This window comes from Pituophis catenifer, unplaced genomic scaffold (assembly GCF_029215685.1).
Source record: "Pituophis catenifer annectens isolate HBS135680 unplaced genomic scaffold, rPitCat1.0.hap2 SCAF_1, whole genome shotgun sequence".
In the NCBI taxonomy this organism is placed as follows: Eukaryota; Metazoa; Chordata; class Lepidosauria; order Squamata; family Colubridae; genus Pituophis; species Pituophis catenifer.
Genome location: NW_027256881.1, coordinates 196,943,582 through 196,961,150, shown reverse-complemented (window position 1 = coordinate 196,961,150; position 17,569 = coordinate 196,943,582). Strand labels below are relative to the sequence as shown.

The window sequence follows — 17,569 nt, the reverse complement described above, 5'->3', positions numbered from 1 at the left end:
ATTTTTCTAGTCTGGACATGACACAAATTTAACAGCTGTCAAGTTGTTGTTTTTTTCATATTTCATTAGTAGAGCAGAAGCATTATCCCTCGCAAGATGTTGCTGCATGAGCTATTCCCTCCTAAGTTGTGCATTTTAAGCCAAGACGTCCACAAAGCTGCATTTCAAATTTCATGGAAAGATTTAATGTGACAGTTTTGCTCCAGAAGCACAGAAACAGACCGGGATGGGGTATGTTTAGACTCTCCCTTGGTAAGAGATTCACTCCTGCCAAAATGGAACAGATTATAGGACCTTCCCACCTACTTTAATAAAACCCTTTGTTATTTTCTTAAATGTATTCGCCAGCCTAAAATGTGTGGTGCTCTAATTGGCCACAAATAGTTAGCATTTTTTTCTGTTCCGATTGAAAACGTTTCTCAACTTCTTTACACTGAGGACTGTTGGAGAGACAAAAAAAATAGCACTTTTGTAGAAATAGGATCTGATCAATATGGATCTTTCACTGATCAGACAGAAATTACTATAATTCTTTACCTGTGTTGATTATTGCCATTCTTTTATTTATATGTATATTTTTATACACACACATATACATTAACAAAGTTTAACAATGGCCTGTTATTAAAATAAGATGCTTAGTTATATAAAATTCACAAACTGAAAATTCTTACCTAACAAATACAGCCTTATTTAATTCTGCAAGGCCTGTAAATTCCTGCCTATTCACTTTGTCTTTTATTATTTTTGCCTCTTTCCTGTTTTTTTTAAAATTGTGTTTCTTTCCTAAAAATGTTCCATAATTTTCCTTCCCTCCCCATGTCCCCTGGTCCAGCAGGAATAAGAGCTGGCCTGCATAAACAGACCGTCAACCATTTAAACTGTTGCTAGTCTATATTATTCACACTATGGGCAGTGGAATAATGTGCCATATTGGTCTCAGCATGATAAGACATGGCTCCTGCCAATGCTTGAATTAAAAACTGCCTAGGAAATCTATAGCCCCTGCTTGAGGTCTGTAATAGAAAGCAAGTGTGAAGTAAATAACTCCAGAAATAAGCCACCCCTTTCAAATGGGACATTCTCTATCACACGCCTAGCCTAAGCTTCACTATTTTCACATGAAACACAACTCCTAAACTTGACAGACAACTTTTAAGGCTGCACATGACAAACTCAATTCTGAATGGAGGTTATTCATACCGCTCAGGCATAGGAACAATCCAGCCTTCCTTAGTTAACCTCCATGTCGGGAAAAATAAAGTCTCCACGATGAACAAATAACAAAGAACTGGAGCTGACGGCAAAGGTTATGAGAGGAGATGCCGCCCCAGATCCACCATAGACACTTCTCGACATGCCAGAGGCTGAAGGAAACGCACCAATGACCCTGCAACAGGAGACCTCTTGCCCTTTCCAATTCCACCCCGAGGCACCAGCCACAAGAGACAGGAGGGTGGACAGTGGGGGGCCTGTTCCCAGCCACTCCTCTGCTGCTGCTGCTGCTGCTGCTGTTCAGCCCAGACCATCCCAGGCTAACATATTTTCCCTGCAAAGGAAGGAAACCCTTAATAGAGATTTCCTTCAAAGGCTTCTAGGTGCTACATCCACTGTCTCCTCCAAGCCCTGAAGTCCTTCTCTCTTTTTTTTAAGAGGCTCAAGTAAAAAAAAAAAAAAAGTGACAAGGAAACATTTCAGGGCATAGTCAAGTTGTTTGGAATAGGCAACGTCTTTAACAGAGTTGGAAGGGACCTTATAGGTCATCTAGTCCAACCCACCCCCACCCCCGCTCAAGTAGGAGACCCTGCCTATACCATTTCTGACAAATGGCCGTTCAATCAGTTCAATCTTTTCTTGAAAGTCTCAAGTGATGAAGTTCCCACAACTTGCGAAGGCAAGCTGTTCCATTGGTTGATTGTTCTCACGGTCAGAAAGTCCCTCCTTATTTCTAGGTTGAATCTCTTCTTGGTCAGTTTCCATCCATTATTCCTTGTCTGTCCTTCAGGTGCTTTGGAAAACAGCTTGACCCCTTCCTCTCTGTGGCAGCCCCTCAAGTATTGGAAGTCTTTGCAACTCTTTGTCTGCATCTCTTGTGAGGGTTTCTGAAATTAGAAACTCAGCCATCTGTCTGTCTGTCTGTCCGTCCATCCATCCATCCATCCATCCATCCATCCATCCATCTATCTATCTTTCTATCTATCTATCTATCTATCTATCTATCTAAACTTTTTGACTTCTTACTTACGTCATTTGAGTGCCAGGATAAAACATTGAACTGGGAACTGGGGAAGACATTAATTCATGTTTGCAATACAGGATGCCATAATAAGATAAAAGTAATTTGAAGCTCAGCATATCTGCTAAAGGGAGAGAAAACTAAGTAACATCTTAAACTTTTTTTGCTGGATTCACAATCCATTCCCAGGTTTGCAAATTATGGCCTGGGAGAAGGAATGGAGAACATGATTAATGGAGGCTTTGCTAAGTGTGAATCATATTGTGGTACAAAATGATATTAAGTTAGGAGCCTTGATTATCAGACTTCATTACAAAAAATGAAATTGCTAACATTTGTGACTGAATACAAGTCACAGCAGGGGGAGAAATATCCTAATAAATGCATACCTGAAAACATCTTTAAGCTGGTTTCTTTAATATGAACCCAGACTAATTTAAATGTGCATATATTTCCATAAAAATTACACCGTTTTTAACTGTGCACATTTCTTCACACAACCTCAGCAGACCTTTCCTTCCCCCATTACCCTCAGCAATGCACCCAGTTGTTAGAGCAGAATTACAAAGGGGAAAGGGTTAGCAGATGTGCTGAGCTTGGAAATACTTTTTATCTGCAGCGTGGAAGGGATTCCGGTGTATATGATAGAGACATTCAATGGGCCTTCCAGAACAGATGAGATTCTCTCATAGTAATGAAAGACTGCTTGCTTGTTCCCTTTCCTCAAATTTAGATTTATAAGTGGACAATTAAAAGACTGAAGTATCAACAGAACTGCCACTCATAATCAAGAAAAACAAAAAAACAGTGTTACTTCAAGGCTGCCTCCTTGAATTTACAGCTGACAAAGGTCAACAGCTTTCTCATCCAAAATTTAGATAACAAGCCAAAGCAGTATAAATCCATCCTGCTCAAACAGAAGTTAATACAATGGCTATATATAACCGTCAGTAACTTACTGTCCATCTCTAAGATGCTTGGAAGGGTCAACACCTCCATGTCACCAATTCATTCTCTCATTCTGGTGATCCAAGAGGCCACATTTGATAACTACTTTCCAGGTTTTTTAAAGATATAGAGGTTGTACTTGGCAATTGTATAGGATACCATCCTACCAAATATTTAAAATAACAAGTAAAGGCTGGGCACTTTTGCAATGTACATTTGAAGAAATAAATGCCAAATAAAGTTTACACCTGATGTTAAAATGTTCTGCAACCTGCTGGGAAAATACTGTCCTACTGGAAAGCTACAGCTAAATGATAAAAATCACAATAAACTGAAATACTTGCATCTCCTATAGATTTCAGTAGGACTGAGTTAAGTATATATGTTTAAAAGTCTTTCCCATCAGACTTAGAAAATCACCAATAGTTGTTTGTGGATGCTCTTCAAGAGCTTCCCTCAGGGAAAGCATGGCTAAAAAAAGTTAAAGGCTAAAAACAGTTTTGTTTGTGGCATTAAAAAACTGTGAAAACACAGATATTTTCATTCCCTATCATTAGAGAAAATGATATGTGTTACAAATAAGTTAATGTTAAGATAAGATTTCTAGGTTTTTTAATGTTGATTTCGTACTACAATATCGGTTGGTGACCCCCAGGGGGAGAGCCTTCTCTGTGGCGGCACCCGCCCTCTGGAATGACCTCCCCCTAGAGATACGCACGATACCAGACCTCCGGACTTTTTGTCGGGTCCTGAAAACTCATTTATTTCACCTAGCCGGACTGGCTTGATCCCATCCGTTTCGGTTTTAATTTGAAATTGGTTTTAATTGGGTTGTTTTAAATTGTGGGCTGAAATTATTTAATTACCTTTTAAATTGTTTTTTAAATTTTGTATGCTCTGTTTTATCTCGGCTGTTCACCGCCCTGAGTCCTGCTGGAGAAGGGCGGTATACAAATCAAATCAAATAAATAAATAAATAAATAAATTTCTTTTGGTTTAAAATCACTTTTTGTGGTTGCTGCACCTTCTGAAATCTGCTATCATAAAACCATTCTCATTTACCGTATTTTCCGGCGTATAAGACGACTGGGTGTATAAGACGACCCCCAAATTTTCCTGTTAAAATATAGGGTTTGGGCTATACTCGCCGTATAAGACTACCCCTCTTCCAACGCACACCAAATAAAAATTAAAAAAACATCAACTGGCTCACCCACAATGTAAAAGCAGCTGTGCTAGACCCAAAATGGCCCCTGAAACAAGCAGGAGAACGACACCCGGCATATAAGATGACCCCCAACTTTTGAGAAGATTTTCATGTGTTGAAAAGTCATCTTATACACCGGAAAATACGGTATATATTAATTGCTATGGTACAAATTACTGCTTAGCCAAAAAAAAAAAAAAACCCCAAACCTGTTGTAGGTTGTAGAAATAAAAGTCTCCATATTAGCACTGGCCTATTTATATACTTTTTCCCCAACTACTTGGAGAACAATATTGCTTTATATTTTAAATCATGCATATGTGTTTGTCTATATGTGCATAGTCTACAAGTTGCTGATCATTGGAAAACCTGCTTTAATTACACGTCTCCAGAAGTTGGAGAATGTTCAGGTCAAGCTAGAATATGATTTGATTCTAATTATCCAGTTTGTCTTAATTGTGGATTAATCATGGAGTTAATGGTGATATATTCAGACAAAAATCTCCAATCTTTGTGATTCTCTCAACTACCCAGATTTTAGTGGGATAATGGGAAAGACCCAGAGGACATAAAACTCAGCACATGTCCCTCATTGACAGTCAATTTCTTCTTGGGAAAAGAAACCCCGGAAACCAAACATGTACAGAAACAGTTGCTTTGATTATTCTTCCTTTTGCAGTAAAAGCTGTATAAATATATATATTTTCCATACCCCATGTTTGTTTGTTTATTAATCAAATTTATTTATTAATCAAATTTATGTAGCTGCCCATCTCATAAGAAGTGACTCTGGGCAGTGTACAATAGCCAGTAAAAAAGAATAGAAAAATCAGCATTAAAAATGGAGATGATTATAATTAAAAATATGTAAAGAGGGAGGGTGAGTATATCTACCTCCATAATGGACCCATCTAAACAAGTCTATGATTCCTGAGACCCTTGATAGCCTAACCAGGTCTTGAGGGACTTCCAGGACATTAAAAGGGATGGAGCCCATCTAATGTCTAGGGAGGTGGGGGAGAAAGTTTCATAAGACAGGTGCCATAGCAAAGAAGGTCCACCATCTGGAACCCACCAAAGCTAGGTCCCTGGCAGATGGTATCTGAAGCATGTCCCTCTCTTCTGGATCTAATGGGGTGGGATGATACAGTCTGAGAGAGGCGTCACTCAGATGACACAGTCCTGTCCATGAAGGAATTTAAAAGTTAAAATCAGCACCTTGAATTGGATCTACAAGCAAACTGGCCACGCATGAGGCTTACAGTGCAGAGGTATAATATATACTATTCTAGGAGCACACATAACTGTGTTCTCTACTGGTTAAACTAGCTTCTGAATACTCTCCAAGGGTATCCCTATATAGAGTGCATTACAATATTACTCTACAATAGAAAGCATTTTCAGATTTCCTGGAGGCCCTGGTTAGCCAGGCTTAACCAACCTGTGAAAACAAGTAGTATTTATCATAGCAAATGGATGATGGCTGAAGCAGTATCAACTCTGTAGCGTAAAAATGGTCCATGAACTTCTAGAATCTATCCTATTTAAGCACCATTGTACCACCAATAGGAAATGCTGATTGGCACATTCTCACCTTGAAACTCTAGCAGTTCTTCCCATGACTTAGTTAATAACTGTATTAAGTTGTCACTGTAATACAAACAGAGAGACAAACAGACAGTGGAATCCTTTCTACAACGTTAGTACTTACACAGCCTCCTGCAAGGATCTCTGCAAACAGTGGGATGGAACCATCTCTTTCAGTGAATTTATCTCTGACAAAGTCATTGACCTAATCAAAAAAAACATACATTTTATACTGTTACACCACTTCCCATAGTTTTCACTTACAATTTAATACATTAAAAAGACCTGAAAATCAAAAGCAATTCCTTTCAAAGATATATTACAATATTTAGGAAATATGTGCATGTGTACTGTAGAAGTGTAAGCCCCAATGACTTAAACTTCTGAATAAATGCGTATATGTACCATAAATCTTTCTAAAAGAAAAAGAGGAAAGGAATTTGGTTGATCTTTAATAGACTTACTGTAAGCTTTATGGCTTTTTCTGGAGCAACACCAATGAGCTGTGGAAGTAACCCTGTATAAATAAAAAAGATTTATCATAATCACTGTACTTAGACATACATAGACAGCACAAACATTTGGGTTTTCAATACTAGCCCATTCACTTCCATATGAAGAACTTCCATGGACAATTATCTTCACAAATATGTTGACATAACTTTTTTTTAAAGAAAAATTCTCGCTGCACTATATCTGGCAAGTCTATTGTTTGTCGGTGAGCATTTTGATGATTTGATGATATTTTCATGAGCATCAATTCCTGCCGAAATCAACTGCACATCCTTCCCCCAGGATTTCCAAATTCTTTTTGCAATATGTTCTCAGTATATATTACAATCCTCTTTTCAACGCAAAAAGACTCCTTGTTAATTTGATCAATTGGCAATCAACCTTTTGGAGACTTCATTCATTCCCATTAAATTATGACTTTTTTTTAAACTCGGAAATAAGACAGGAACCATATTGAGCCTAAAGATGCTTGAATGAACACAATCAAACAAAGTCCTTTCATGTTACTAATTCATCAGGTATCAATGGTGGGACTTGAATCCTGGGAACCAGAAATCATAATACAATCCCTGACATCCCTTTGCTACCCTGAACAATGAGGGATGGGAGGCGGGATTGGGAAAGCTCCAAATCAGCAGAGATCTCACATCAAGTTATTTTGTTCAATTTGGGGCAATTTCTTCTTTCTACTGCAATCTTCCCCAGCCTCTTCTACTACTAAGGAGATTGGTCCTCTGAGCCACCCAAGGTTTTGCAGATACTGTGACAATGTATAAAAAAGAAGAGACAGGAAGCATTTTCCAGGAGGAAAACCTATTAGGTTTTAGAGACTCTGCATGTTTGCTACAGTACCTTTTCAGACCAATACAATGTATTAAAAGGTTTTCATGAGGTTATGTCATCATTTGAGAGGGCATCTGATGAAGTGAACTGTAGTTCACACCAAAAAACTGCCTTTTAATAAAATGTGCTAGTCTAAAAAGGTGGAACCAGATTCCATTCAATTTTTTGGCTACCACAGACTAACATTCTGCAATGTGCACTTTACAAAAAAGGAACTGTTTACAAATAGAGAACACCAGGGGGAAAAATCAGTTTCTATAGTTGTTTGGTGATGAGGATGTATCCTAATGATACTGTCAGCGTTCCAGAAAAACCTCTGCTCCAATTAAAACCTCTGAGGCAAGCATTTTCTCAAAATTCCATTTATTAGAGTAGGTATACTGGCACATCTTGGGAAAACCCGAATCTGAGAGTTCCGGGTTTTCCCTCAGTAAATCAAAAACCCTCAAAACCATCCCCTCACTCATCTGTCGATCACATGCTCCAATCACCATCCTTCCCATCACGAGACAGCACTCCAACCACTCCTTCTCCAGATGCAGGTTCGTCCTGACCTTGACCGATGGGAAGAATGCTATTTTGTCTAAATACAAACCCTCAGTTAAATTCCCCCTCCTATTTTCCCACACATGAGAAGGTAGCAGCTTGGAAGCTTCTGGCCTAATATGGTTTCCAAAGCTGACAGATACAGCAGCTCAGTGTTTTGCAATCTTTAATCCCATTAAAATAAGTGGCATGTAATTGCTCCATTCCAACTACAGCTTCATCTTCTGACTTCAGAACAAGAACCAATATCTAGATGCTGAGCTACCTCCCAACCCAATGGGAGCTCTCCTCATTTTAGGAGACTTCTCAATTCAGAGTACACAAGATCAGGGCCACCCACAATGCCCTTTCAAATCCCCTGCAAACAAATTTGAAACACACCCATTGCTCCCTTACCTCTGTAAAGGCCAAAAAAGCCCTCGTAGCGCAAAACCTTCTTAAAACAATCGAAACTGTTTTTGTACATCAGCTCTCCTACCACCGAGCCAGTGGTGCGCTGGTTCTGCATGCGAGTCTTTACCAAGTCAATAGGATACACAGCGGTAGCTCCCACAGCTGAGAAGAACAACCAAAATAGGACATCAACTTGATACTCTGATTTTCATTGTGCACACCGACAAAAATAGGTCCTAGCTGATATTCACCTATGACCTTGGGTGACTGTAATTATGTCAGCCTTTCTCCACCTAGTGTCCAGTTCTTTAATACTACAAATCCCAACACCCCAAACATCTCTGGAGAGCATCAGGCTATGGGAGGTTCTTCTGAACCAAGAAGAAAATCCACGGGGGGAAAAACAGGGAATGTTTAGGAGAATAGAAAGTGAAATGGCTGTTTCTGAAATCTACTTCTGAATTATAATCCTAAACAGTTTAGATTAAGGGTAAATATTCAAGTTTTCTATTTCATATTGCTGCTGAGATCTGTCATTAAAATGAGGTTCAGGTGCCATATCTCAGACCAAATTAAACCTGTAGCATGTTCCTTAAACCTGTGGCATGGCAAAGAAAAGACCTTGCTTCTATCTTCTAATTTTATATGGAGACACTTTTATTTTGGAGAAAAATTATCAGGTCAGATGGAGGTCATTTGATATTAACATTATATAGATCCCCTTTTTCTTCCTTCTATTTCTATATCTGTTTTTCCCCTTAGTTTTTTTTTTTTAATCACTGTAATGTATACATTCATTTATTGTGCTACCCTTAATGTGTTTTGGTTGTTTGCTCTTACTAACACAAATATAAAAGGAAAAAGTGGGAGGGAAGAGCAGATGAAAACTCTGGCTTTACTTCCTGAAGAAAATCAAGTACTTGACCACGTTTCTCATTTTCTAACAAATTAGAGTTGGTTTGGCATAGACATCAATCTAGAAACCAGGACACCATCAGTTCTACTCCCACCTTAGGCACAAAGCCAACTGGCTGACCTTGGGCCAGTCACTGTCTCTCAATGAGTTGATGGCAAACCACTTCTGAAGAAAAAACTTGCCAACAAAACTGCAGGCATTCACTGAGAATCGGATATGATTGAACAGAAAGAAAAGTTTAAGAGGTGGTTGCATTTGTACTTTTTGAACAAGTATCCCAAATCTGGAACGTCTTTTCACTTGAGGTGTTGATCCACAATCAGCCTTTTGGCCTTCAGGAGAGGCCTTAAAACCTGGCTTCCAAATTGGCTTAGGACCGCACTGGGGATGGTTTTTGCTGGAGAAGATTGGTGGAGTGATAGATAAAAGCCCTATTCATGTTTTTGATGTTTAATTTTCATTTGTTTTGTTAATTTTAATACTTTTATATTTATGATTTTTATGACTCTGTAAGTCACTCAGAATCACTTCAGATAGTGAGATGGGTGGCATATAAGTTGAATGAATGAATGAATGAATGAATGAATGAATGAATGAATGAATGAATGAATCAATGAATGAATCAATTAATCAATTAATCATTCTCTTTGAAGATTTGGGGCCTCCATGTGTGGCTTTTGTACCTATAATGGGGATTGAAAAGATGCCACTAAATTCCCAGTATGTCGTCAGGCTTCCACATTTCTTCTTAGCTGTGTCAATTTACTTCCTCTGCAGCATTAAATCTGGAGGAGCCATCAGAGTAATTAATTAATTAATTAATTAGTTCTCAAATTAATTTTCAAATTAAGTGACCATTTCTCCCCAGCCCTTGCTGTAACAACAAACACAGCAAGGCAACAACCATATGGAAAGTTTATTTATTTGTTTGTTTGTTTTGTTTGCTGTCCATCTCGCTGCAAGGCAACTCTGGATCACTTATATATAAAAGTGATAAAATCATAAAAATCAATATTTTTAATAACAATAACAATACAAATTATAATTAAAAGATGGGGAGGGGAGTGACAGGATGGCCAAGGCAGGAGGTGGGATCTTCTTCAATCTTCCAGTTGTTTGAAAAATTAGACGAAATCTCCAATTGTTCATCCTATGTTTTAAAAACCTGCAGAACAAAACTCTCGAGGGTGACAGTGCTTTGCAGACATGAGTGTACTTTATGGTGTCCTTTTGGGAAGCAAGCTAATAACTAATGGAAACTATCACAATTAGTTATTTACATTAAGAGATGAAATGTCAAGTTTTCCCTTTTGAAAATTGAATAGCAGTTCTACCAAGATTTAATTTAAAAATGACTCTGAAACTACACCTGAGAAGATTCCTTACGTAATTCCACAACTTTGGCTTCAAAAACAGACAGAAGCCACAGTCTTCATATATTAAAAAAGAAAGAAAGAAAACAAAAGAAAGAACAATTCAGACTTCTCTTTAGAGCCCTGGTGGCGCACTGGTTGGAATGCAGTATTGCAAGGCAAACTCTGCATTCCATATCCTAGAGTTCGATCCTGACCGGCTCATGGTTGACTCAGCTTCCATCCTTCAGAGGTCATTAAAATGAGGACTCAGATTGTTGGGGGCAATATGCTGACTCTGTAAACCCCTTAGAGAGGGCTGTAAAGCACTGTGAAGCGGTATATAAGTCTAAATGCTATTGCATTTTATAGCTTTACCAATCTGGGGGAGCAACCAACTCTATCTCAGCAGATCTACAACTACACTAGCCATATTACAACATCTTGAAACATTCACAGTCACATGTTACTTACCTCCAGCAACTGAGCCCAAAGTGAACCTGTAAGCCGACTCAGCTACCTGGAGCCAGATAGGCCTGCCCCGATCACCATAAGATCGCTGTGTGTGAAGAAAAGAATAGGACAGAAACAGAGAGAGCAAAGAAGGAAGGAGTGGGGGGAAAGGAGAAGGCAAAGGTAAGTAAGAGTCATATATGAAATTGGTCAAAAACTAATTCAGGGCTAAAAGCAGTTGTGGCCTGAGTGATGGTAATTTTTTTTAATCCACTGAAATAATTGCCTTTCTTTCAAGATACAGTATTGAATCACAGCTTTATTTTTTCATAGCAAAAATAGTATCTTTCAAAGATAATAATCCTGACTGGGACTAAGAAACAGGCACATAGTTAAAATACTGGGGCTTGCTCTAATGTTTGCTCTATTTTGTAAAAGAAAAATGAAATACATGCTATAGACAATATTCTGACCAATGTTAAATCAAATTTGCTCCAAAAGAAGACCCTTTTAAATATATATGATGAAAACAACAAATAAAAATCCTTCCAAACAGATTTGTTCCCTTTTCCTGTGATAATCCTAGTCATCTGTTTTTGGGGTGGGAGGAAGTGTCAACAGTTTAACAGTTGACAAGAGTTTATTTTTTTAATCTTGCCTTATAAACAAGGAAAGTGTGAACATAGGTTCTGGATACCTCACATCCCTTCACATTCAAGCTGAGTTAAACCCTTGGCATTCCAAAAAAAAAAAAAAATTCACGTGATACTATCAGTAGCAAAGTTTTCATCCCAAGACCTCTATATGCTATGATACTTGTGTACAATTCCTACACCCAGCAGCCACTCCACTGCAAGGAAGGTAGCACCATTTGCCTCGCTGGAGGGGCCATTCTTTCATGCAGGAAGAAGCAATCATCTGGATTCAAAGCAAATGTGAAGCAACAGCGTATACTTGTGCCAATATGCCAGAAAAGAAGTACTGTAATCTATAAACTCCTTAAATTACAATGAACATATGAAGAACACTGAGAAATCAAGAATCAATGTAATGGAGTGGGTTAAGAGGCTAGACTTCGAGCAGTGAGATCCAAGTTCAAATTCATCTTCAGCTATGGAAATTTCCTGGTCCAAAGTCACCCTTCCTTAGCCCAATCAACTCTCACAAGATTCTGGGAATAAAATTAAGAAGGGCCATCATGAAGAGCTGTTTTTCTCAACCTTGGTATCTTGAAAATAGGTGGACTTCATGCTGGCTGGAGAATTCTGAGAGTTGAAGGCTACCTATTTTAAAGTCACCAAGTTTGAGAAGCACTGGTTTGGAAAATAAGGCATGATAGAAACGCAGTAACAGAGAACAAAAAATAATATGCCATATGGCTGGGAACTAACAATCTTTACAACAGTGGAAAGGAAGAAGAAATCCTAAATGTGAGATTATTATTATTTTTTTCTGATTTCCCCTTTCTCCATCTCACCCTTGTTCTAAGTGCAGCCTCTATTCCTAAGGCTACTACATAGGCAATAAAAAAGCTATAACAACACAGATACTCTTTTTTTCTTCTGATGCAAATATAACTTACAACCTATTTATGAAGATGCTTACTACATCCCATGGATTGCCTGCATTCAGATAGAAGATGCAAATTAATAAAATTAACGCTATGGCTTTCAGAGCATGAATATTTATAAACAGAAAATGACTGTGACAAGCATCTCTCCGCAAAGCTCCCGCACATGGATATTAACCAGCAAAACAAAGACATTTTTCCAGTGATCATATCAGCAGCCAGTGTGATAGAAAGACCAGCTTCTATTCTTGTTTTGCATGCAAAACAATCAGAAAGAGTAGGTTAATAAAAGTGGAGAATTCATCACGGATAAGCAAGTTCGGGCTGCATCCTGCTCCCTATTTCTTTGTCCAAAAGCCCCTCAACAGAGAACAGGGGTCCCTCATAAGGCCTGCTCCCCTTTGCATTGCAGCCTGAGCCTATCCAAGAAGCAGTCAACAGTTCTATGACACTGAGATAAAGCCACGGTCTTTCCTGAAAAGGCAGAACACAGCAGAAATGAGGGATCCTTGAGGCTCTCTGAGCTTGATTGTTTTCTTACAGACGTTTTATTACCCAACTAGGTGATATCATCAGTGCTAATCACAAACAACCAAGCTGAGAGAGCACCAAGGGCCTCTCATTTCAACCCTCGGCTACAAATGAACTCCTTTATTGATACAGCACAAATATGCTGGGGTTCATTCTATCTCAACCTGAGACTGCAATTTCTAACAAGTCACTCTATAACCATAGGCCACTCTGAATTACGTCTCTACTGTCTACTGCAATTCTGTCATGATTAGACTTGGGGGCTCTGCCTCCTTTAGTTAACATGACTATAAATCCTCTGTCCATCACTTGCTTTTAGGTGACTGTGTTGTTCAAATCCAATGCAACTCCTTTCAGCGAAGAAGAAAACGAATATCTAACTTTCCTTATCTGGTTTTTTTCAACCAGAAGAAATTTAAGATCAAATCCAATAGCAACGTAGCAAAGAACTCAGAAAGGGTGCTTTGTAAGCACATGTCTCTCAGAGGAGAAGGCCATAAAATAAGGACAGTACATGGCTAAGCCATGAACTAAAGCTATGTTTTCCAGACGTATGTCACTCCACAAAGCAGAACTAAATCACTGTTGCAATATTTTTCAGGATCAGACTCAATAAATTTAGTAAGAGTTAAAGGTTTAAATATATCTCCTTTTATTTACAATAGGCATTCTATATTCGCTGAATATTCATAGGTAGAAGCAAGGAAATGGGGACAAACAGCTCCTTATATATACAATGGGTGGAGCTAGATGTGGGAGTGGTGAATCATGAATACATTAAGAATTGAAGAATAAGTTAACCCCTGATACCCCGTTCATATATTATTTACACATTATAGAATAAGGCATTTACATCTGACAAATCCCCCTCTAAATGCCGATTCGTTACACAACACCAATTACATTCAGATTCAGGACAGTACAAAACATACAATTTAGAAGTTAAGTATTTATGCTGCTTAGCAGGTAAAGGTTTTGTCAATATGTCAGCTAATTGTTCTGAAGTTTCACAATGCACTGCTTTAATAAATCCATCCTGAGATAATTGTCTCACATGTTTAAATTTTATATCTATGTGTCTGGACCTTTGTCCAATGGCGTCTGATCTGGATATTTCAATAGCTGCTTTATTATCTTCATGCATAACAAAAGGCAAAGCAGGTTTTTTCCAAACATCTGAAATCAAATCATTAAACCATACAAGGTTATTTGCAGCTTTAGATAAACAAACATATTCTGCTTCTGTCGTTGAAGTGGCCACTAATTCTTGTTTACCAGTGTACCAGTAAACTGGACAGTCATTTAAGAGGAATATATAACCAGATGTACTTTTTCTACACGAGGTGTCTCCAGCCCAGTCTGCATCCGCATAACATGTAAGCTTTGGTTCTTTATTATCGTTAGGTTCCAACATTAAACAAAAGTCTAGTGTACTTTTCAGATATCTTAATATTCTTTTAACAGCTTCCCAGTGGTACATTGTTGGCTTGCTGACATGTCTGGATAATAAATTGAGGGGTAAAGCGATATCTGGTCTTGTCCAATTAGATATATAAAGAAGTGAACCTATGACTGATCTATAAAATGTGTTATCTTTGAATTCAGGGGATGATTCATCAGTATTTCTTAGAAAGTCAGTCTGCATAGGAGTATCACAAGGTTTGGCATTACTTAGATTGCATTTATCTAAGAGCTCTATGATCTTATCTCTTTGAGTAAGTTTGAAACCTCTTTTTGTTTTGTTAATTTGAACACCAAGATATTTGTTCACTTTGCCTAGAGATTTCAATGAGAAATGTTCATTTAGCTTGGTTACAAAAGTTTCTCTTCTCTCTTTATGTTTTCCTATGTATAAAATGTCATCCACATAGATTAATACAAATTCTATGTAATCATCACCCTTTTTAACGAAAAAACAGTTATCAGCAGTGGTGGCATTGAAGTCCATGGTTTTAAGTACTTTTACTAAGCAATCATACCATCGTTTACCAGATTGTTTTAACCCGTATAAACTCTTGTTTAACAACCAAGTCTCATTTCTGTTTGTGTATTGACTGTGGGGTGCTCTTACATATATTTCCTTATCTAGTTTTGCGTGTAGGTACGCTGTCTGTATGTCATATTGGAATACATCGAGATTAAGTGCTGATGCTACCACTAGAGCTGTTTTGACACTCTCGGTTCTTACTGTGGGGGAATACGTGTCAGTGTAATCCTCCGGATATTTCTGTGCATAACCTTGTGCAACTAGTCTAGCTTTGTATAGGGTATTGCCTCCCTCTAAGTTCTTAATTTTATATATCCACCTGGTACCAATAATTGTTTTATCCTTTGGTGCGATTGCAGGTGTAAATACATTTAGTCCTTGTAAGCTTTCCATTTCCTTTTTCATTGCTAATTCCCATTTTTCTTTTTCTTCACGAGGGAGTTTTAACACTTCCTCATATGTATTAGGTGTCTTTGGTTCATCATCCATATGCATTACATAGTCTTTATATTTATTTGGCATCTGATTTCTGGTGTTTCTAATTGTTTTTTCAGGTTTACTATTGTTATCATGCAAATATCTTGCTTCCTTTTTAGTTAGTGTGTCTGTCTTTATTTTGTGTTGGCTATTTGTCCATGTTTTGGTTTTGTTTTTATATTTGTTGATGTTTTGCTTTTCTATGGTCCCTTTCTCTTGAGATTTTGTATCTTTGTTGTCACTTGGAAATATTTCATTAAGATGTATTTTAGACCAGTTGGCCTGTTCATGGAATACAGCTGTTCTGGAGACTATAAATTTGTTATTACTATCAATGAATCTGTACCCTTTAGTACCTGTCTCGTATCCCATAAATCTGAGTCTTCTGGACACGTTTTCTCCCTTTCTTCTCAGTTGCTTAGGTATGTGTACGTCTGCAGTGACCCCAAATATGTGCATGTGTGCCAATTTTGGTTTTCTATTATACATTACTTCATATGGTGTTTTATTTACTATGCTGGACCAGGTTCTATTCTGTGTGTAATTGGAATAATGTAGGGCTTCTGACCAGAATTGTTTGCTTAAGCCAGCATCTTCCAATGTGCATCTAATCATGGTTTGTAATGTTGAGTTCTTTCTCTCTACAATCCCGTTCTGGAACGCAGAAAATGGACTAGACGTGTAATGTAACATTCCTCTGTCCTTTAACCATTGGGAGAATTCTTTAGACATGAATTCACATCCCCTATCTGTCATAATTTGTTTTATTCTGATATTGTGTTGTGTTTCTATGCGTTTATAAAATTCTTTAAATTTTTGGAAGGTTTCGTCTTTGTGTTTTAATGTATAGACAAATCCATAACGGCTATAATCGTCTACTATTGTTAAGAAGTAACGTTTTCTGTAAGTGATTGATGGAGTTAGTGGACCAACTAAGTCCATGTGTACTAAATCAAAAATTTGGTTGGTTGATCTGGTGGATTTTCTTGGTCTGGGGCTAGTCTTTAGTTTTGTAGATTTACATACTGAGCATTCCAAATAGTTTTCACAATTTTTTATTTTGACACCTTCTGCGTGTTCAGTCATTTTTTGTACTACAGGAAAACTGGCATGTCCTAACTTCCTATGTAAGATGTGAGCACACTCATCATGAATTGGCTTACCTATTTTTGGTTTTTTTTCATTGTGTACATCTTTGTGATCATGAGATATTTTACATTCATCATTGTCACTGTTGCTAATGTTTTCATCATCTATTTCAATACAATCTTCTATATTTGAATCAATGTTGTGTAACCATTTTTCCTTTGTTATCAGATAAGGTAGGCCTCCTTTAATTATTACAGTGCCTATATCTATTTTATTTTTCTCTAAAGTCGCCTTTCCTTTAGAAAAAACTATGTTAATATCAGAATCTCTACTTAGTTTTATGGCACTTAGTATGTTATGAGGTATTTCAGGTATTAGCAATACCCCCTCTATTTTTCCTAGACCTGGCAGTATTACATTCCCTCTGCCTAATACTTGAACCTTTTCTTGGTTAGCTACCTTTATTACAAATTTATCTTCTACAAATGAAGACAATATATCTTTGTTATTAGTGGTGTGATTAGTTGCTCCAGAATCAATAAGCCAATTACTATTTTCATTCTGCTGTGTGTTAGTGTTGTCTTGTTTATTTAATCCATTCAATGAACCAGATTTTCTATCCTTTGAATTATCTCTGCCCCCTCTATTGTCTTTGTAATTTGGTGGGCTTCTGTATCTATGTCTATCCATGGAAGACTGTCTATAATTGTATTTGTTTCTATATTCTGACCTATGTCTTTCTTTTGAAATTTTGGGGCAATCCCTTCTATTGTGTTCCCTGGATCCACAGTTATGACATTTAAATGTTTCATTATATTTTTCTTGGAAAGCTACTTTCCTATATGTTTTGTGTTCTATGTGATTGTTAGAACGATTCCTTCTTGAATTGTCTTCTGCTATTAATTTATTGGATAGACTTTC

At 37.6% G+C, this 17,569-nt stretch overlaps 1 protein-coding gene across 1 annotated transcript in view; it reads right to left on the bottom strand.

Annotated features, from left to right (window-relative positions):
- SLC25A12 (solute carrier family 25 member 12) overlaps positions 1–17,569 on the bottom strand; it is a 55,861-nt gene that overhangs the window by 10,595 nt on the left and 27,697 nt on the right. Inside the window, exons 10-13 of the mRNA XM_070936254.1 lie at positions 11,016–11,100; positions 8,277–8,435; positions 6,443–6,495; positions 6,103–6,183 (exon numbers count right to left, since the gene is read on the bottom strand). Coding sequence (XP_070792355.1) covers positions 6,103–6,183; positions 6,443–6,495; positions 8,277–8,435; positions 11,016–11,100 — 378 coding nt within the window. The remainder of the gene's footprint in view (positions 1–6,102; positions 6,184–6,442; positions 6,496–8,276; positions 8,436–11,015; positions 11,101–17,569) is intronic.